This window comes from Ovis aries, chromosome 23 (assembly GCF_016772045.2).
Source record: "Ovis aries strain OAR_USU_Benz2616 breed Rambouillet chromosome 23, ARS-UI_Ramb_v3.0, whole genome shotgun sequence".
NCBI classification, from domain to species: domain Eukaryota; kingdom Metazoa; phylum Chordata; class Mammalia; order Artiodactyla; family Bovidae; genus Ovis; species Ovis aries.
This window is the reverse complement of record NC_056076.1, coordinates 37,606,024-37,626,682: the sequence shown is the minus strand read 5'-3', so window position 1 is coordinate 37,626,682 and position 20,659 is coordinate 37,606,024. Positions and strand designations below refer to the sequence as shown.

The 20,659-nt window shown below is 53.4% G+C and overlaps 1 protein-coding gene across 2 annotated transcripts in view; it reads right to left on the bottom strand.

Moving 5' to 3' along the window:
• Positions 1-20,659, bottom strand: part of EMILIN2 (elastin microfibril interfacer 2) — a 58,181-nt gene continuing 37,522 nt past the window's right edge. For both annotated transcript variants that reach the window (XM_042239645.2, XM_015103646.4), the window contains 5 exons: positions 18,621-20,516; positions 3,573-3,950; positions 2,191-2,223; positions 1,788-1,916; positions 1-986 (listed from right to left, as the gene is read on the bottom strand). In XM_042239645.2, the coding sequence (XP_042095579.1) occupies positions 649-986; positions 1,788-1,916; positions 2,191-2,223; positions 3,573-3,950; positions 18,621-20,516 (2,774 nt within the window). In that variant the 3' untranslated portion in view covers positions 1-648. The remainder of the gene's footprint in view (positions 987-1,787; positions 1,917-2,190; positions 2,224-3,572; positions 3,951-18,620; positions 20,517-20,659) is intronic.

The window sequence follows — 20,659 nt, the reverse complement described above, 5'->3', positions numbered from 1 at the left end:
TGGAAGTGTTTTATGTTTTTATTGCCACTCCCTGTCTTTGCACTTAAGTCGTACATGTCATTCAAGGAGCCCCAACAAGCCACACGACACTCTCTCCTGCGTCATCCTCTCAGCCAGGCAAACGCTGCATGGGGGCAGGGGTGGGGAGGGGTGGTGAGCCAAGCCTAGGACAGCCCACTGTCCGCCCTGGGTCCGTGGCGGCCTGTGCCACTTCAGTGTTTGAACTTGTCTCCCGCCGGCAGGGTAAACGGAGACAGACGGCCGGCAGCGGCTCTGCTCCAGTGAAGACAGACGCGGCGGGCACCAGTTTCTGCCGCCTGCCTCCTCTCAGCAGCTCCTCCTCGTCGTCATCCATCGGAGGATGCAGGCCACCAGGCAGCAGTCAGAGCCTCCACAGTCAGCACCTGGTAGGCCCAGCCAGAGACGGGGCCGGGGGACACGGGGCGCTTCCGACTCTCGTCCAGCTGTCCAGTCGGAGTGGCAGGAGCGGTGGCCACATTAACCCATGGTTTGCCCCCTGCCGGCCACCTCTGTCTTGGGGGAGGTGCAGGGTGTCTGCTGAGAGCTTACCCCGTGCCCCGGCTACACACACACTGAATATATTACAGCTTCCGAGCTCTGTCAGCCCCTTCCCGCTCCCCGGCCACCTCAGAGGTGGGATAGAAAAGGGTACAAGAAGACCCCGCTGAAGGTGGAGTACATCTCGTCAAAGTCCGTGTGGGCCAGCCGGCCCCCTGTGACCACGATGTTGACGCCGTCCCCCGCCTTGAGGTGCACGATGAGGTGGAAGGCGCCCGGGCCCCCGCAGGTGTGCGGGGCCCCCTGCGGCCGGTGATACTCCAGGAACTCTCTCCGGTAGCCGGCCGTGTGCAGCTGGGCCACGCTAGCGTTGGCCACCGACAGGACGGCCTCCACATACGCGTCCCTCTCGGGCGTGAGGGTGGCTGTGATCAGGTAGCGCCCATCGTACGGAGCCGTGAAGACCCCTGTGGGGAGGAAGGCAGACCCCTGAGCATATGGTACCGATCACGGCCTGTGCACCGAGTGGGCAGTCAGCCCGGATGAAGGCAGACAGCTCAGCCGTTCCCCACCGGAGGCAGGCCCACTGCGGGGGGTGAGCTGGAGCCCAGACCCCATGCTGGTGGGAGTGGCCACCTCCGAGGGCTCTGGGGAGGGGGTCCGAGTCTTCAACCTGCCCTGCGATGGCCAGGTCACTGAGCTCTTGATCTTACCATAGAGCTCGGGGACAGACCAGGCCCTGCGTCTCTGCTCAGTGTCACCGGAACCCATTTACTCAGACCGACGGCCCAGACTCTGGTTCTGGGCGTCTGGGCCTGTGGGAAAGCTGGAGGTCCCCACCTCTGAGTGCCAAGAGCCTCTGACTGGTGGACACAGTGTCCCCACACCCCAGGCCGGGGGAACAAGGGTGCCCAGGAGCATACAGCAAAGCAACCCTGATGCAAAACCCGGGGCCTGGGCAGCAGCTCCCACCTCTGCCCAGAACCAGCTGCTACCCAGAGCCCTGGCCACCGCGTGCATGTGACCTGTGACTGTCCCCACCCCCTGTCTGCTGGTGTCTATGGGTGGGGGGACAGCAGGGACCAAGGGGTCTGGTCTCTCGCAGGTGAAGCATCCACAGCCCTGGGGGCAGCAGCCCAGGCTCAAGGCTGGCCTCCCGTTTTGGGGGCTGCGGCCCATATAGACCTGTCCCGGCAGGGTGAGTGGGTTCTGGCTCAGAAAGGGGCAGCGGGAGGCCCTCCGGAGCAGCTGAGCATAGGCAGACTCACCGGTGCTGGGGTCGTACACGTCTCCGTCGTTCACCAGCACCTTGTTGAATAGGACCACGCCGGCGTCGCTGGGGAAGGGCTTCCGGGTGAGCCCCGCGGAGAAGGACACGAGAGACGGCGCCAGAGCCCCTGGGGGGACAGGATGCACTCCCGGTCAGGCCCGGCCCAGGCCTGTGTGTGGTCCCAAGGGGCGGGCTCCGCCTCTCATTTCCCCTCAGGGTGGACACCACCACACGAGGTGGACACCCAGCCTTGCCCTCGTCGGAGGAGCAGGCAGCCGAGGGAGTGCGCGGGGCCCTGTGTGTCAGGCGTGGGCTTGGCACGTGCATGCTGTCTGGGGGTGGGGCACCCAGGCCCCCCACCCCGGCCTCCCCTTCCACCCCTGCTGCCCTGGCTGATGTACCTGGGGAGGCTGCAGGCGGCGATTTGGGGTACCCTGAAAAACAGAATGCAGACTCTGTCAGAACCCTTAACAGCCCCTCACTTCTGAGTCCCTCCTTTGGCCCTTGTTCCTCACACAGTGAGTGGGAGGATGTGCAAAGGAACACATCACCCGACAATATAAGCACCCGTGATACGTGGAACTAACAGAAGGCATCCTAGAGAGGGCAGCACTGTGCCTAAGAGCCGGGGGCGGCTGAGAAGGAGCGGTCCTGACTGCCCCACCTGGCAGCCGCCTCGCTTCCTGCAGGCAGGCTCTCCCTGGCTGGGGCCAGGTGCTTCTAGCTGTTGATGGGTTTAACTCTGGTACTGTGACAGCTCATGTGACCTCCCCCACCCAATGTCACGGGTTTACACAGTTCACAGCCTTCGTTTCCTCGTGTCAGAATGACAGACATAGGGCTGGTCAAGGAGCTGCACGTCTAGCACCTACTTCAGGACAGAAACGCAGTGAGTGTCCCTTGACCTCTCCTTCCTCTAACCTCCACCTCCTCCGTCCTCCTCCAACATCTAGCCTCTGCCAAAATGCAAACTCCTCCAGTCTCCTCCAGCTTCCTCCAACCTCCTCCAGTCTCTTCTAGGCACCAACCTCTATCCTCTGCCATGCTCCAGCCTCCTCCACCTCCTTCCTCCAACCTCCTCCTCCGGACTCCCACCTCAGCCATCCTCCAACTTCCTTTCATCCTCCTCCAACTTCCTCCCTTCTCCGACAACTTCCAACAACCTTCTCCACCCTCCTTCCACCCTCCAACCTCCGACCCCCTCAACCTGACATCCTCCAGCCCCTAACCACCTCCTCCAGCCTCCAACCTCTTTCCTCCACCCTTCTCCAACTTCCATCCTCCCAACCTCCTCCAAACTCCCAACATCCAACCTGTAACCACCTCCATCATCCAGCCTCTATTCTCCAACCTCCTTTCACCATCCTCATCTCATACCTTCTCCTGTTTCCTCCATCCTTCAACTTCCAACATCCAGCCTCCTCCCTTTCCCCTCTTCCAACAACCTCCTCCAACTTCTGCCCTCCCCCAGCCTCCTCCAGCCTCCCATCTAATGTGGGGGCCCGGCCTCCCACCTGCCCACGTAGTTGTGGTTGTGCGCTCTTTCCTGCTGCCCAGGCTCCTAGTACGTGTTTGGTTTTCCAAGGCCGCCCCTGCTGGGAGGATCAGCGAGCCGCCTGGATGGCACAAGTAGGACAGCTCGGGGTGCAACTCTACGGGTGATGTTCTGTGCCCAGGGCACTGCAGCGTCTTTAGGCAGCTCACTTCTGGACACTGTTCCCTGCTGGCTGGACCCATGCCTCAGAGCCCCACAGCAGCCTCCCAGTGCCTGGGGTGCACTTACCTGGAGCTCCTGCGTAGCCCTCTGCGCTGGGGATTGGCCGCTGCCCGGTCTGGCCATCCACACCCCGGGGCAGGCCCCGCCCTGACACCCCCATCCTGCCTGGGGGCCCGGCCTCTCCAGTCTCCATGATGACCCCCGTGGAGCCAGGCAAGAAGGGTAGCCCTGTCCAGCCAGGCCGCAGGGGTGGGGGGCGTCTCTTGGGCAGGACGGGCTTCTGTCCTGGGTCCCTCGGAGGTGAGGGGGTGCTGGGCGGCAGCAGTGGGGTCAGCACTGGAGTGGACAGCTCCGTGGGGGCCTCTGCCGGGCTCGAGGGCTTTCCTCCGTCCTCCTGGGCCTTCCCCCGCGGTGGAGGCTGAGGCGTTTCTGAGGGCTCCTCCGCTGAGCGTTTGGGAAAGTAGAAATACAGAGTTAAAAACCACAGACTTGACTGCTCAACCACAGGCCCCTCTGTGAGGCCCCATGGGCATGGCTTCCTGGAAGGTGTGTGCTTGGGGGTCCCTGGGCCAGGTCCACTGGTAAACACAAGAGCAACCACCACAGCGTGGGGACCCCTTGCCCCAGAGAGGAGGGTCTTCAGGCTCTCTTTCTGCATGATGGTTGCCCTCCCCAAAATAACATTATCCTTGGTTCCCAGTAAAAACTCCATAATGACCCTGCAACTGTACCTGCCTGCCACCACTGCTGACCCCACAAGCTGAGGGCCTGCTTTTGCAGACCTCATGTGACCTAGAGTGTCAGCACGAGCTGCCTCTGTGGCAGGCACGGGGGTCACCACAGCCTTAAGATCACCAGCTGGAGCACTTCCACTGTAAGAGCCTCCTGGTTCACATTTGCTACCCTCTCAGAACAGTGCTGAGACACAGCCTGGAAACTGCTCCCACTTCCTACTCTGAATACATTCCTGGAACTGCCCTTCCAGAAAGCCCTTCCTGCAGGCCTTCAAGACACCTAAGAATAACCAAGCCTGGCCTGGATACCCTCCTCAACAGCCAAACCCTACCTACCTCCTCCTCCTCCATCCATAGGGTGCCTGCAATGGCCCAGGTTCCAAAGTTATGATCAAGTAAAATCAGAAACTGCATTGTACCCCCACCCCAGACTGGTTTTTTAAACTCACAAAGGTGATTGTGGTAGATGGAACACAGGTTCCTCTACCCCCAGAGCTAGGTTGCCAGCCCACCTCCAGCCCCAGGGGAAGCTTTTCTTCAAGCACCCTTTCCATGAGAGGATGAAGCCCTCCAGAACGTGAGCTGAGTGGACTGATCATCACTTTCTCAAGTGCCCCCAGGATGGTACAGAGCTAATACCATTCTAGATGCACTGAAGATAAATTCATTCACACCATACAGTGGGAAGGCATAAAGCCTTGATTCTCTGCAGTACTCTGGTGGGAAGGGCTGGGTTGGACATAGCAACTGTGGCATGAAGGATTCAGACCTGGAGATACCACTGGCCACAGTGAAGGACAGGATGAGAAGGAAATAACCAACCAATAAAAAGGAACTTTGAAGAAACATAATACAAGAAAATAAACATGTAGCAAGACACACTCCTTGCTGGCAAGGATGCCCACCCTCTAGCTGCTTCTGTCTGAAATAAACTGCTTCTTTGCATGCTGTCCCACACATACTGTTTCTTACAAACCCTGTGCCTACTCTACAAAACAGGCAAACTCAGAGAAACAGAAGGCACTGTATCCAAAGTACAAGAACAGACTGGTATTAATAGAGGCCTAACCAGAGAATAATAATGTCTTTAATGATTAGAAATATGCTTGCCAAAATAAGAAAATTCAGTGAAAGAGCTGGTAGACAAAATCAAGGAGATCTTTTAGAAGGTAGACCAGGTAGATAAAATAATGGATAACAGAGAAACTAGGAAAATTAGATTCTTTCCAATCCAGAACTTTCTCAAAAAAATTAGAAAAAGTGGGGAATAGAGAGATGGTAAGGAGAGAATCAAATAGTTTGTTAGAATTGTAAAAGATCCCAGCTGGATTATTAAAGACCCAAACCAAGGCATATTCAGAACACTGAGGATAAAGAGAAGATCCTACAGACTTGGGGGATGGAGGGAAGTGACTTCAGATCAGGAGGACATCATCAGACTCTCAAGTAAGGGAAACCAGGAAGCAAAAGAACAGCACCTTCAAGTGTTGAAGGAATAGCATTGTTAACCTTGAGTTCTATACTCAGCTAAAATATCTGCCAGTTGTGAAACTAGAATAAACCTGTCTTCAGCCATGAACTATTTAAAGACCAGTAAAACACTCAAGCATCCTTTCTTAAAAAGCTATTGGAAAATGTACTCCACTGAAATGAATGTAAACCATAAAAAGAAACACAGAGTGAAGAAAAGGGTGTAAGACAGGAGAGAAGTTCAAGAAACTTCTAGGATGGTAGTGAAAAGTTTCAGATTGAAAGCCTTAGAGCTGAAGTCTAGAGAGGAAGCAGTGCAGGCTGTGTTGGGAAGAGAGAACTCCCAGACGGAGGTCATTAGATTAAAAAATGGAAGGGGATAAATGTATACCTATGCTGATTCACATTGTACAACAGAAACCAACAACACTGTAAAGCAATTTCTCTAATTTGAAAAAAAATTTAAATGAATAATTTGCCAAAAAGAAAACCTAAAAAATGGAACCAACAAATGACCTGATACTTTTTATGGTACTGAGAGAGTTTGAGAAGAATCCCAAGACGGATACATAAAATCTAGCAAATAACACTACTACTAATTCAGAGGAAAGCAACACAATCCTATTTGGCTGTTATTGAGGTGTTTAGCTTATAGTATAAATACTGACTTGATTTTTGTGGTACAACTAATGGGCATTGGGAGGAGGGGGAGATAGGAGAGCCTTACAGGCTAATGTCTGCAGCTGATAAATAATGTCAAATACTGTATATAATATCCGTATAGAGAGATCTAAAGCTAATTGATTTAGAAATATGGAAGTAAACATCGGGGGAGAAGACAGCTCAAAGAATTGCACGTGACCACTTCTGGGATGAGAAGGGACAGGGGAGGTGGTTTCCATTGTAAATTTCTCAGAAGTGTTTTATGTTTATAAAACATGGAGGACACCAAGGGCCCACCCCGTCTCCCTTCCCTCCAGTCCGAGCACGCTCTGTTCCCTCCCTGTCCGTCTCCCCTCCTCCTCACGCTAGACGAGGTGCTCCTCCAACATCGCTCCTCCATCTCTCCTTCCGCCTCACTGGCTCCTTCCGTTCAGCCCAAGTTTGTGCGTCTCCACCCGTAATTTAAACACAAAGACTTTCCCCCAGTCCTATAACCTCAAAGAATTAGAGTACACAAAGCACCTAAAAATAGCCAAATACAAGTCCCTCGCACCTTTTTTCGTTCCTATCCCCCTACAAACCCTTCGCGTCATCCCTCTCTCTGAACCCCCATCTGTCTCCCTGTCACCTCGTTTAGGTGCTCAAGAGTCGTATTTCACTCTGCCCTCCTTTCTCACGTGCACCCTGATCTGGGCTAAGTCCAGCTTCTCATTTTGAGTCATCCTTCGGGTCCTTCCTTCCCACCTTTCTCAGAGCACAGCTCGTCCTGGTCGTCATCCCTGCTCAGAAACCTCCAGCCGTCCTGCACTGCTCGTGAGCTCCAGGCGAACCTCCTTTGACAGCCGTGTCCGCTCCACCTGCCCCTGCTGCCTTCAGTCCAGCCGCTGGGGCCGGGCTCTTCGGGAATCCCCGGCACACGCCCCTCCCCACAGTCCCGCTGCTCCCTCTGAAGCCCAGCAGCGCTTACCAGTCCTGCCTCCCAGTCTCGGAGCTCTGAGGGCCTGTCTGGTTTTCATACCTCTCTTCACTTGCTGGATGATGAACACTTGAGGACACGTTTTAATGATCTTTTGTCACCAGGGACTGGCACGTGACACTGGACGCCTGAGTATGGTGAAGGAAGAAAGGCCGGTACCCTGGGCCGCACCTCACTCCCGCCAGCCAGTAGAGGAGGCGCCCTAACTTTGCCAACGATAACCGTCTTTCTAGGGTCTGTAAGGGCAATGCCAGTACCTAGAATCAGTGATGGTTCTCTCTCTCTGTCATCACTCCCTCAGCACACAGGCTTGTGATAGCAAGTGGAAGGCAGAGGGGAAAGAATGGACAAATAAACCGCTTGGGCCAAATATCCTGCACTGATCTCCACCGGGAGTCCGTCCAGGACTCTGCAGAACGGGTGGCTCCCACACCCCTCACATCACAGCAGAGACGGCACGAGAAAGCCGCCCTGGATCCCGACTGCTGCCCAGCCTTGGCCCCCAGCACATCACGTAGTGTCTCTAACGCACACATTTATTACATGCTTGAAACAAACTGGACAGCATCTTGCTCCGTCTGGGAAGATAACTCTGGCAGCCAGTGTCTTTTCAGACTGCACATATGTTTCCAATCCAGTGACCATTTGAGTTGAGTTCATAAGAACCAAGTGGGGCTGCCCATGTTTCACGTGAGGAATGATGCTTTCGTTCCACAGCCTGCCTCCAGGTCTCCGTCCTGACACCCCCGCAGTGGCCTTGTGCAGCTGTGCACAGACCGGGCCACGGCCTCACCAAGGATGGAGCCAACAGCAGGTAGGAAAGGCCGCTCCCATTCCGCTAAAGTTCTTGTTAAAAGCCACTGTAACCTTTGCTAAGATGAAGACCTGCCTGAGGAAATCGTCAGCAACCCCGTGGAGTCGTGTCAGCGCAGGGCTTCAGGGACGTCAGAGTCTGTGTTGGCAGCGTGGCTGAGTCATCCACCACTTGGGCTAAACCCCCAAAGTCTCCTGACAAGCAGGCAGAATTTGGCTGATCAGATGAAGTGACAGGTGTGGGGCCACATCCCTGACAGTGACAAGGCACTGTGCAAATGTCCAGGCCAATTCACTAGAAGCCCAGGGCGGGGAGTGGGTGGGGAGCTGCCTGGCATTGCGAGACTTTGCTGACCAAATGCAACTACAGGTCGGGGTGGTGGGACTGTTTTAAAGATGGCAGTCAAGACTTCTGACTTTGTATTTTCTTTTTTTTTGGTTGCACGGCTTGTAGGATGTTAAGTTCCCTGACAAAGGATTGAACCTGGACCCTTGGCAGCGAAAGCATGGAATCCTAACCACGGGATTGCCAGGGAATTACCAGGACTTCTGGCTTTAAAAGAAACCCACCCACATTCTGACATACAGCAGGCTAAGTGGAAGGATAGTCACAATGCTTGGCAAAGCTCTGTGCCTGAGAAAGGCCTGCACCACCGTGATGAGAAACACCAGGCTCAGAGGGGGTGCCAAAGGACCAGGTTCCTGCACTGACCAGGCACGGGGGGCACGAGGCAGGGGCTTCGAGGAGACACTCTCTGGTCTCCCTGCCAGAAGGTCAGGAAGGGAGAGGATGGGAAGGCATGTGAAGGAGCCTCAGGGCTGGGGAGACTGCACAGAAACCCCACGCGGCTCCCCTGACAGCAGGGCGGGGTTGGGGGGGGGCGCGGGTGGGCCACGGGTTCGCAGGAACTGTCCTTCTGAGCAAACAGCAGTGGAAATGCTGCTTTGCGCTTTGGCTGGAACGAAGAGAGAAAACTCTCTGGTCCCGGGGGCGCTGTGTGATTCCATCACAGCAGTGATGGATAAAGAAGATGTGGTGTGTGTATATATACACACATATACACACACAAATATTACTCAGCCACTAAAAAGAAATATGGGACTTCCCTGGTGGTCCAGTGGCCAAGACTCCATACTCCCAATGCATGGGGCCTGGGTTCAATCCCTGGTCAGGGAACTAGATCCCACACGCCTCAACTAACACCCAAGGCAGCCAAATAAATAAAAATAAATTTTAGAAAAAGAATGAAGTAAAGCACTTGCAGCAACATGGATGGATCTAGAGACTATGACCTACACTATGACTTATCTAGGGCCTGTACTGACTGTCCCTCCAGAGCAGGGAGCCCCTCTGAGAAAGGAGTCCAGCCCAGTGTGACCACGCAGAGGCCCCTGGAATCAGGCTCCACAGGGTAAACAGGCTGGCGTTTCTGAAAAGCGTGACCTAGAGATCACAGCCTCACAGGTTGACATCGGCGGGGCAGCGCCCTTGGAACAGAGGTCACCCGTTATCACTGAACCCCCGAGAGGCCAACCTGACCCGAGAGGTCACCGGGGATTTCTTCTCTGATAGAAGTTCACAAGCTGGTTTGAAGCTGCACATGGACACGCAGAGGGTCTACCTGATTTTAAGACTCGCTGTAAAGCTGCCGTGGTCAGGACGTGAGGAGGCACTGACAGTGTTGGCAGAGCCCGTCAGCGGACACGCGGGTCCCCGAAGAGCTGGCACGGGCGCTGCGGCCCCGCATCCAGGGCTTCCCTCCCTCCCCACTCTCCCCCCCTGCTTCTCCGCTTCTCTCTGGCCCAGCTGCCTCTGAGGGGGCTCTGCCTTCCGCTTCCACGATGGGAGCTGGAGGGGGGTTCTCTGTTTTAATTACAAATTCCTGGAACTGACCTCACCCCTGCCGAGCAGGAGACTCCTGAGGGAGCCCAGAGTCCTTATTTCTGTCAAGCTTGCAGGGGACTCTGCGCGCAGCTGTGGGAGAGCCCAGTGCCAAGGACACAGCAGTCCTAGAGTCAAGGTTCAGACGGAGAAAAGCAGCTGCTGCTTTCACCAAGTGAAGAGCTTGACAGAAACCAGATGCTCACAGGGCCGAAGGGCAGGTAGCGTCCAGAGGCAGTGTGGTCCGAGTCTGTGCGGTTTATGCAGCCTTTATGTATTTATGACACTCGGACTGACTCCATCATGCTATCTGGGACCTACACTGGCCTCAAACTCAGCCAGTTTCAAGTTGAAGGCCAAAACTGTCATAACACTGGCATGAGGCCACTCTTCCCCTGCCAGGCTTTACAAGCACCGAAAAATTGATGCTTTTGAACTGTGGTGTTGGAGAAGACTCTTGAGAGTCCCTTGGACTGCAAGGAGATCCAACCAGTCCATCCTAAAGGAGATCAGTCCTGGGTGTTCATTGGAAAGACTGATGCTGAAGCTGAAACTCCAATACTTTGGCCACCTCATGTGAAGAGTTGACTCATTGGAAAAGACCCTGATGCTGGGAGGGATTAGGGGCAGAAGGAGAAGGGGATGACAGAGGATGAGATGGTTGGATGACATCACTGAATCGATAGACATGAGTTTCAGTGAACTCCGGGAGTTGGTGAGGGACAGGGAGGCCTGGCATGCTGTGACTCATGGGGTTGCAAAGAGTCAGACACGACTGAGCGACTGAACTGAACTGATTTGAAAAACCTGTGTTTTTTTCATTCTTACAGCACAGCTTAGGCTAAACAACTGGATAAAGATGGGGTTCTTAAATCTGTAGCACCCCCAAATGAAATGTTATTAATATCATTCAAAACTAAAAATAGACCATATGATCCAGCACATAGACTCAACAGACATGAATTTGAACTAACTCCAGGGGATAATGGAGGACAGAGGAGCCTGGTGGGCAGAGAGAACATGACTTAGTGACTGAACAGCAACAATAACATGATCCAGCAATCCCACTCCTGGGCATATATTTGAAAAAAAAAAAAAACCCACATAATTTAAAAGGATACATGCAGCCCAGTGTTCACTGCAACACTATTTACATGAGCCAAGACATGGAAGCCACCTAAATGCCCATGGATAGAGGAACGGACAAAGAAGACGTGATACATATACACAGTGAGATATTACTCAGCCGTTAAAAGAAAGAAATATGGGACTTCTCTGGTGGCCCAGTGGCCGAGACTCCACAGTCCAATGCATGGGGTCCGGGTTCAATCCCTGGTCAGGGAACTAGATCCCACACGCCTCAACTAACACCCAGGGCAGCCAAATAAATAAAAATAAATTTTAGAAAAAGAATGAAGTAATGCCATTTGCAGCTACATGGATGGATCTAGAGACTACGATACTAAGTGAAGTAAGCCAGACAAAGACAAACAGTACATGACATCACTTATATGTGGAACCCAATGTTTTTTAAAAAATGAAACAACTGAACTTACAGAACAGAATCAGACTTACAGATATTGAAAACCAACTTATGGTCACTAAAGGGGAAACACAGGGGTGAGGGGTAAATCAGGACCTGGGATGAGCACACGCACACTACTATATATAAGGTACATAACCCACAGGACCTCCTGTATGGCCTAGGAAACTCTACTCAATATTCCAGGATAACCTATATGAGAAAAGAATCTGAAACAGAATGAATCTATGTGGATGCATTACTGAATCACTTTGCTGTACACCTGAAACAGAACATTGTAAATCAACTATATGCCAATAAAATTAAAAATATATATATTTTTAAGTACTTACAAGAAATTGCCTGAAGACATTTGCAGAAGAAAGGGGTGGCAGATTGGAAAGAGGAGGCAGTGGGCTGCTGTCCCTGGGGTCTGTGGAAACAGTCCTGCGTGTCCAGCAGGAAGGCCCTTCTTGGAACCATGAGGTAGGGGAGGAGGGCTACCCTGGCACAGAGACTGTCCCTCTGCCTGGCTCAGCTCTGTGGGAGCCTCAGGCTTCTCAATACCAGGAACTCGCCTACTATCCCAAGTGAAAGGAGAACAGCAGAATTGCCGGAGTCTGGCCGGGGCTTAGTATCTGATCAGATGGGTGATGGGGAGGCTGTGTGGGCTCAGAGGTTGTGGTGCAGGCCAGGTGGTCCCAGAGCCCCAGCAGGAAACAGATTCTGCCTTTGAGCCATGCTGGGTTGGGGCGGGCAGGGCCTAGAGCTGCCCCTACCCAATAACTACAGTAGCGTGGAGACGGGGCAACTGCGGAAAAGATGCAGCTAAAAGAAGGGGACAGGGAGCTGGGGGTGGGGGTGGGGGAACAGAGACAGAGGACCAGACCTCTGAGGCCACATCCACAGAAGAATAGAGGACTTCCCCATCCCCTTGTCGTTCAGAACCTGATTTATCTAACCATGAATCCTAAATGTTGGGCTTCCCTGGAGGTAAACGATCCACCTGCCAAGCAGGAGACTTGGGTTTGATCCCTGGCTCAGGAATATCCCCTGGAGAAGGAAATGGCAACCCACTCCAGTATTCTTGCCTGGAGAATTCCATGGACAAAAGAGCCTGGCGGGCTTCAGTTCGTGAGGTCATAAAGAGTTGGACACAACTGAGCAACTAAACAAGAACAATAAGAACCTAAATGCTAGGGAGGGGGGATTTCTCAGCTTTTTACACTTTACACTTCAGTCCCAAATTAGACAAGAAAACAAGGAAAGAACAAAACCCTCTGGATCCCTAGAACATTCAGCAGAACACCTGGGGTTCTCATCCCACGTCTGCAGTCCAGGCGAGCCCACCTTCACTGCTCTGAGGCTGCAGGTCTGGGGGCTTGTAAGAAGAGGAGGGGATTTCAGCCAGAAGCAGAAGGGATGTCCAACAGAGGGGACGGAGGGTCACAGTCACACTGACACTGAGGGATGACCAGGGGCCAGTCACTGTTTAATACACTACTGGGATTTCTCTGTGGTTCAGTGCTTAAGACTCCCTGCTTCCATTGCAGGAGGCACAGGTTTGATTCCTGGTCAGGGAACAAAGATCCTGCATGCCACACAGAACAGCCAAAACATAGAAAAAAGAAAAAAAAAAAAAAACTCCTTAGGAACAGGGGGGCTTCCCAGGTGACGCTAGTGGTAAACATGCCTGCCCATGCAGGAGATGCGGGTTTGATCCCTGGATCAGGAAGATCCCCTGGAGGAGGGCATGGCAACCCACTCCACTATTCATGCCTGGAGAACCCCATGGACAGAGGAGCCTGGTGGGCTACAGTCCATAAGAGTCAGGCACGACTGAAATTCTTAGCGTGCACAGGAACAATAATTATGCTAACTTCTTGAAGTATCACTATTACCAGGATTCTCTCCAATTAACAGCTATAGAAAGTGAGCCATTAAGCAGATAAATAATTTGTCCAAAGTCACAAAGAATGTGTAGAGTAGCTGGGATTACAAACTTGGGAAATAATAATCACTTCCTAGCTCAAAATTCTCCAAGAGTTTCTCATGATACTTGAAATCCAAATCTGTTGGATTTCAGCCTTCAAAATCCCACCTGATCTGACCCCTACCCTACCCCCGACCTCACTGCCTGTGACCTTTCCCCTTGCTCATGGACTTGATCAAACTGACGTCCTGAGTTCTCAAACAGGACAAAGACATCCCTGCCTCAGGACCTTTGCACATGCTGTTCCCTCTGCTGGGAACAGATCTCTACAAGGCTCATTCCCTCATCTTACTCATGTCTCTGCTCAAAGGTCATCTCCACTGAGCAACCTTCCCTAAAGCACCAAGTCCCCTGTCCTCTGTCACCTCCTCTGCTTATCTTTCCCTGCACACTGATCGCCTGCCGAAATCAGACCTTTATTTGCTGAGCTGTGCATTCCCTGACTTCCCCCACTAGATCCTGCAAGGGCTAAAGCTCCAGTGCGAGGACACGACTCAGTATTTGTGGAATGACTGACTGTATGAATGAAGGGGGGGTGGGGTGCACGGGGCCCAGGAAAGGGCATGACACCACATCACAGAGTGGACGATGAGACAGTCACGAAAATGCAGTGGTCCTAGGGACTCCTCTGGTAGTCTGGTGGTTGACTCTGCACCTCCACTGCAGGGGATGTGGATTCAATCCCTGGTCAAGGAGCTAAGATCCCACAAGCTGCCAGATGCAGCCAAAAAAATACACTAGTTCTTTACCTTTTAGAAGTTAGGCACTTCTCCAAGTCCTGGATGAAAGGCAGGGACCTTTTGTCCAAAAAAGTAACCAAACATTTGTATATAATCTCCAGAGTCTCTTTTAAGACCCAGGGAAGAGCGTCTGCACTGATGTGAGGGATACAAATACTGGGACTGATTTCAGCATTGGCTGAGGCCCCTTCTGGCTCCCCCTCCACCCTCCCCACCCGCTGCCAGCTGGGTAGTTCAGCTCCTTCTGGGTGCTTCCAAAGAAGAGAACGGGCTCCCTGCACGGGGAACAGCAGAGTCTGGGTCCCTGGCCCAGCAATCTGGCTTCTGGTGACCACGTCCTGCATCCTCAGCTCTTCACCTTGGCTCGCAGTAGGAGCAATGATGACAATTGTTAATATTCCTCCCCTCCCAACACACAAGCCATGTCATCTCTCAGGGTGACATGTTTCGAACAATGGGACATGGCAGGAGGGACATGGTGCCAGCTCTGGGCCTCACCTGGAAGGGGCTCCTGCTTTTGCCTTGTGGTAAGTGTGACTCCCCAAGACCACCATGCCAAGAGGAGGCGCACATCCACCACGTGGAGAGAGGATGGCCGTGCACAGGAACACGTGGCTGGTCTTCCTGCGCCTTCCAGCCCAGCCCACCCCAGCCCACAGGTTCCCTGACCACAGCCAAGTGAGTGACTTGAGCTGATGTCAAGTGGAGCGGAAGAGCTGCCAAGTCAGTTCCTGCCCCCAGAACAACAGAAAGTGATGAAGCCTTGTTGTTTAAGCCACCAAGGTCTGGGGTCGGCTGTTACACAGCAGCAAACAGCAGGTCCATTCCACCTCTCAGCAGGGGCGCCCTCCCCTCCTGCTTCTCTGAACCCTTCCAGTAGTCATATACAGATGTGCGAGTTGGACCATAAGGAAGGCTGAGCACCCAAGAATTGATGCTTTTAAACTGTGGTGCAGAAGACTCTCGAGAGTCCCTTGGACTGAAAGGAGATCAAACCAGTCAGTCCTAAAGGAAATCAACTCTAAATGTTCATTGGAAGGACTGATGCTGAAGCTCCAATCCTTTGGCCACCTGATGTGAAGAGCTGACTTGTTGGAAAAGACCCTGATGCTGGGAAAGATTGAGGGCAGGAGGGGAAGGGGGCAAAAAAGGATAAGATAGTTGGATGGCATCATGAACTCAACGCACGTGTGTTTGAGCAAACTCTGGGAGATGGTGAAGGACAGGGAGGCCTGGCATACCGCAGTCCATGGGGTCACAGAGAGTCGGACACAACTGAGGGACTGAGCAACAACTCACCGTTCGGTACAGGCTCCAGTATCGCCCCCTTTCAGAAGTCTCTCTCATCACTCCATCTCACCCTTCACCCCACTGGTCTATGAACTCGCAACCTACTCAACCTTGATGAGAAGGCCTCATCAGCTCAGAGAAGTGCTCCCTGACTTCCTCGGTGGCCGTGACCACCTCTGCCTGCTTGTCCCCCTAAGACCGTCATTGTCCCCTGCACTGTCATCCCAGTGCTCCACACACATAAGCTCATTACTCCCACACAAGACGGGCTCAGTAAGAGCCAGTGAACTACAAGGATGAACCCTGACACACCATCTCATTCACCCTCTCTGCAGGCCTGTGTGTGTCACTCCCCCACCCCCAGATCTGTGCCTGAAAATGCCTGGACGGTCAGGGTCGTGCTCCTCACCTCCTCATCCCTCACAGAGCCCTGCACACAGTGGCTGTTCGGTCACTAAGTCATGTCCGACTCTTTATGACCCCAGGGACTGCAGCACGCCAGGCTCCCCTGTCCTTCACCATCTCCCGGAGTTTGCTCAAAGTCATGTCCACTGAGTCACTGCTGCACACAGTAAGCACTCAATAAATGTGCTGCTGACTCTTCACTGGGCGCTGTGACCTGAGCTCTAGACTCACCCAGTGACCCCTGACACTCAGGTTCTGGCCCTGGATGCGCTACAAGAACGGACAGCCTCTGCCTGCTTATCGTTAGCTCTTCTCAATCAATGGAGTTCCTGAAAGTCCACGCATTCTACTCTCACGACGAAGGATTCATTCCAAAAGGAGCATCTTGTAGGAGCCGCCTTCTCTCTACAGGCATTCACCCCAACCCCTCTTTCCACAGCCAAGCGTGAAGGAGTTAACACAGCTTCCCACGCTGCCCAGGAGCTGCAAATCAACTGGAACTATCTGGTTCGATCTGTTGTTACAAAGCACAGTCCAGACAGAACTGTCACTAGGAAGGACAATCATCCTATGAACACACACAGGGTCCCCTGACCTTTCCCCAGCATTCCAGAGATCTGGGAGCTGTGTGGGCCTTGGGGGGAGGGGATGGGGGTTATAAATAGCGGGACTGGCCTGGGTAATTCCTTATCTACAAACTCCTTATCTCTGGGAAGGTTCAAAGCGTGTCCCACTGACCACTTCAGACCTTCCTGCCTCCCTGGGATCAGGCCCTGGCTCTCCTCTCCTCAGGCTGTAAGTCTCAGCTGGGTTGTTGTTGCTGTTATGCAGTTGCTGTTATGCAGTTGCTAAGCTGCGTCCGGCTCTTTGCAACCCCATGGACTGCAGCCCATCAGGCTCTTCTGTCCTCCACTATCTCCTGGAGTTTGCTTACATCCATGTCCACTGAGTCGGTGATGCTATCCAACTATCTCATCCTCTGCTGTCCCCTTCTCCTTTCGCCTTCGATCTTTCCCAGCATCAGGGCCTTTTCCAATAGGACCCAATCCTAAAATCCCACAGGTTCACACCAGGCCAGGAACTGGCATCAACACCTGAGGGCCTTTGTCACCTGGATCTGAGCGAGGTGAAAAGGCAACACAGGCCAGCAAGGAAGACAGGGGGGAAGAAAACAGGGAGAGGACTGGTCAGGAGGCGGAGTCCTTCCTGGCACGTGGCTGGCCCTCCCCTGTCCTTGTGGACCCATAAGTCTGTGTTCGTCTCGGGGAGACACAGAGGAGACGTGGGCTGGCCTGGACGACGGCACCCAAGGTCCCCACCCCTCCTCCACTGCTTCTCAGCTGTGTGACTTTAGAATGCGTCCCTGCGGGGAGCAGCCCCTGCGCCCCAACTACTGAGCCTGTGCTCTGGAGCCTGGGAGCTGCAACTGCAGGGAGAAAGCCCGCACACTGCAACTGGAAAGTAGCCCCCCTGTCTGCAACTAGAAAAAGTCTGCTAGGCAATGAGGACCAAACACAGCTGAAAATAAAGAAAATTTTAAAAAGAAAGAAAACTGCTCAGCACTGAGGTTGCTGAATCCAGGTACCAGGGAGGCTCTGTCCTTCAGGGATGACATGCTGAGTCCCCAGGTAACAAGTTAACTTGAACATGTCACTCAGTACTATTAAGGGACCATTCATTCAGTCAGTCCATTCATTCATTCAACAAACATTTGTCGAGAGTGAAATGTATAGCTGTAAAGAATCTGCCTGCAATGCAGGAGCCACAGGAGACACAGGTTTGATCCCTGGGGTCAGGAAGATCCCCTGCAAAGGGAGATAGCAACCCACTCCAGTATTCTTGCCTGGAGAATCCCATGGACAGAGAAGCCTGGAGGGCTACAGTCACAGGGTCACAAAGAGGCAGACATGATTGAAGGGACTTAGCACGGATGCGTATATGGAGTGTGTAGCATGCATCACCCTAAGCACGGCCGATGAGCATCCCTGTTCTGGACGCGCTGGGGCTTTGAACAGTTATTGCCCCTAAAGTACTCTGTTTAGGGTCCTCTCTGTGTCTTTGAAAAGGAACACAATGCATTCTACTTGCCATCATCGAGGCCCTAGGTTTTAGGGAACAAGAGATTGCCCAAAGATGATAATAACACCAGCCAACAAAAAGTGATGTTTTCAGAGAGGTGAAGGGGTCTGCATACAGGAGACTCCCTGAGGAGAAGACAGGACAACATACCCATTGCCCCACGCCACTAGGCCACAAAGCTGACCCCAGATCTAAGCTCCCCAATGTGACAGTATAGATCAGCCTTCTGCCGCCCACCTGAGGGGAAGGACCAGTTTTCCTTCTGCATTTTCAACTTGTTGTGGGCTGATAATTTACAAAACGCACAAACCGTGTGCTTGAATGCTACAGTGATGTCAAGTTATTCTAAAAGTTTCTAAACACTTGCTCTCACTGTTGGTCTTTGTCTCATTGCTACTCAGCACCAAACAATTCACGCACTTTCCCCCACCCCATCTACGAAGCACACTTTGGGCCAGCAGTGACGTGGCTCATGCCTCAAACCATCCAAAATCTAGCAGAACACGTGTTACAAATACTCAAGACGGGAAGGCAAAGGTGCACTTACTGGCCGATGGCTGGAACCGGATCAGGTCTTGCAGGTCAGCAGAAATCTGGAAGACGTGGCTATAGAACTGCTGGACGGAAGTCTTCAGGCCAGAGATCTCTCTGGAGTGCGTCCGGAGCGTCCCGTTCATCTGCCGGACGCAGCTCCAGAGGCTGTTCACGTGCTTGTTGAGCCCCTCCTTGATCTTCTGAAGGCTCCCAGAGATGGAGTCCAGCTTGCTACAGGTCTTCTCCATGTGAGACACCCTGTCCTCCACCATGGAGACCTCCCTCTGGACTCCATGCGTCTTCTCCTTACAGGTGTCCAGCTCGCTGAGGACGAGGTCCTGCAGCCGCTGCCACCTGCCCTCCAGCTGGTCGCAGCAATACACTGGGGTGGCCTGGGGGGACGGCAGGGGTGCCTTCGTCCTTCCTGGCTCACCCCCCTTGGACCACCCACCTCCTGCAGCCTTTTTCGCTCCTCTACCACTGCTCAGCTCGTTCTGTAGACGTCTCAAGTGGTCATCTGTGTGGTTGAGCCAAGAATAAAGAAAACTGAAGTCTTGCTGAAGTTGCTGGATGCTGCGTTCGGTGTCCTGAAACTTCCCCTGCATCGTGTCGTTTAGAGATCTCAAGAGGCTCACCGTCTTGCCCCCGTTCCGCAAAGGCTCTCCTCGGAGGTTCTGCAGGCACATGTCCTCCACCACCCGCACTTGGTCCTTCAGGCGCTTTAACTCCATCATGACCTGCGGGGGCCCAGCCCCCGACACAGTGGGCGGGGCTGCCGCTGGGGGAGCAGGTGCCATCTCCGAGCCATTCACCGTCTCCAGGAGGGCGCTCCCCAGCCGCTCCTCCAGGGACTGTATTTTCTGATCAAGCAGCTGCCTCAGGCCGTCCACCTCCCCACTAATGGTCCCCCGGAGGGTTTCTTCGATGTAAAAGCAGTGCTCCTCTGCGTTCCTCTCCGTCACGTTTATCCTTGCATCCAGTTCATGCCATCTGGCATCGAAGTCCACGTCCGGCTCTGGAACCTCGAGGCGGTCAAACTCATTGTCCAGTCGTGCGTTCAACACTCTTGTCGCTTCGGCAACTCTTTCGATTTTCTGGTCTAACATCTTGATCTGTGGCCCCAAGTCACCAGGCTTGGTACCATCACAGCAGTTTGCATGGGCTGGAGGGTCTTGGACCTGGGCCTGAAGGTCACTGATTTCTTTTCTCAGCTTGGCCTCCTTCTCCCCTATCAGCTCGATCACTCCCAGGTAGCTGCTCCCATAGTCATCACAGTGCTGCTGGAAACCGATCAACTTGTACTCGCACGAGTTCTTCAGGTCAGCCAGCTTCCGGTCCATCCCTTCCATGAGCTCCTCCCTCAGGGCATCAATCTTACTGTCCACGTAGGCTTGGAAGAGCTCGCTGGTCGTCATGGTGACTGTTGGGCCCTGGGCGGCCTCCTGGAGCTGTCTGAGCTGCCCTTCGTAGCCCTTCACTTTCCCGTCCAGCTCCTCCAGCTTGTCACTCTTGGTCTTCAGGGCATCCTTGACTTCAGCCAGTTCAGACTTGATGTCCTTCATGCCTGACTCCTTATTGTTGAGGATGCCGGGGGGCTGAACCGTTTCTGGTTCTCCACCCACGGCGCTGTTGGGCGTTGGCCGGGGGTGCAGGTTGCTGAGCCATGAGGCCAGCATCTTGCTGGCATCGTCCTGGACGGCGTGTTTGAGGTTCTCACTCACTCCAGCAACAGAAGACTGAAGGTCCAGAACTGTCCTGGTGAGCCGGAGAACCTTCTCCTCCAGCACCTGAATTTTCTTTTCCTGAAGTTCCTGGGGCCCCTGTTTTGGATCTCTTGTCTGACTTGGGTCTGCTGCAGGAGTGGGTGACACAGTCTTCTTAGGCTCTGAGACTTGGCTTGGTTCATTGTCTGTTACAAAGAAAAAAGAGTTGGACATGACTTAACATTTCCTACTTTTACCCAGTTTCTGCAAAGACAATTGACAGAGTACTCCTGGGATACATTCGAACCTCCCCCTACCACTCCCCTCTCACCACACACAGGCAATTACT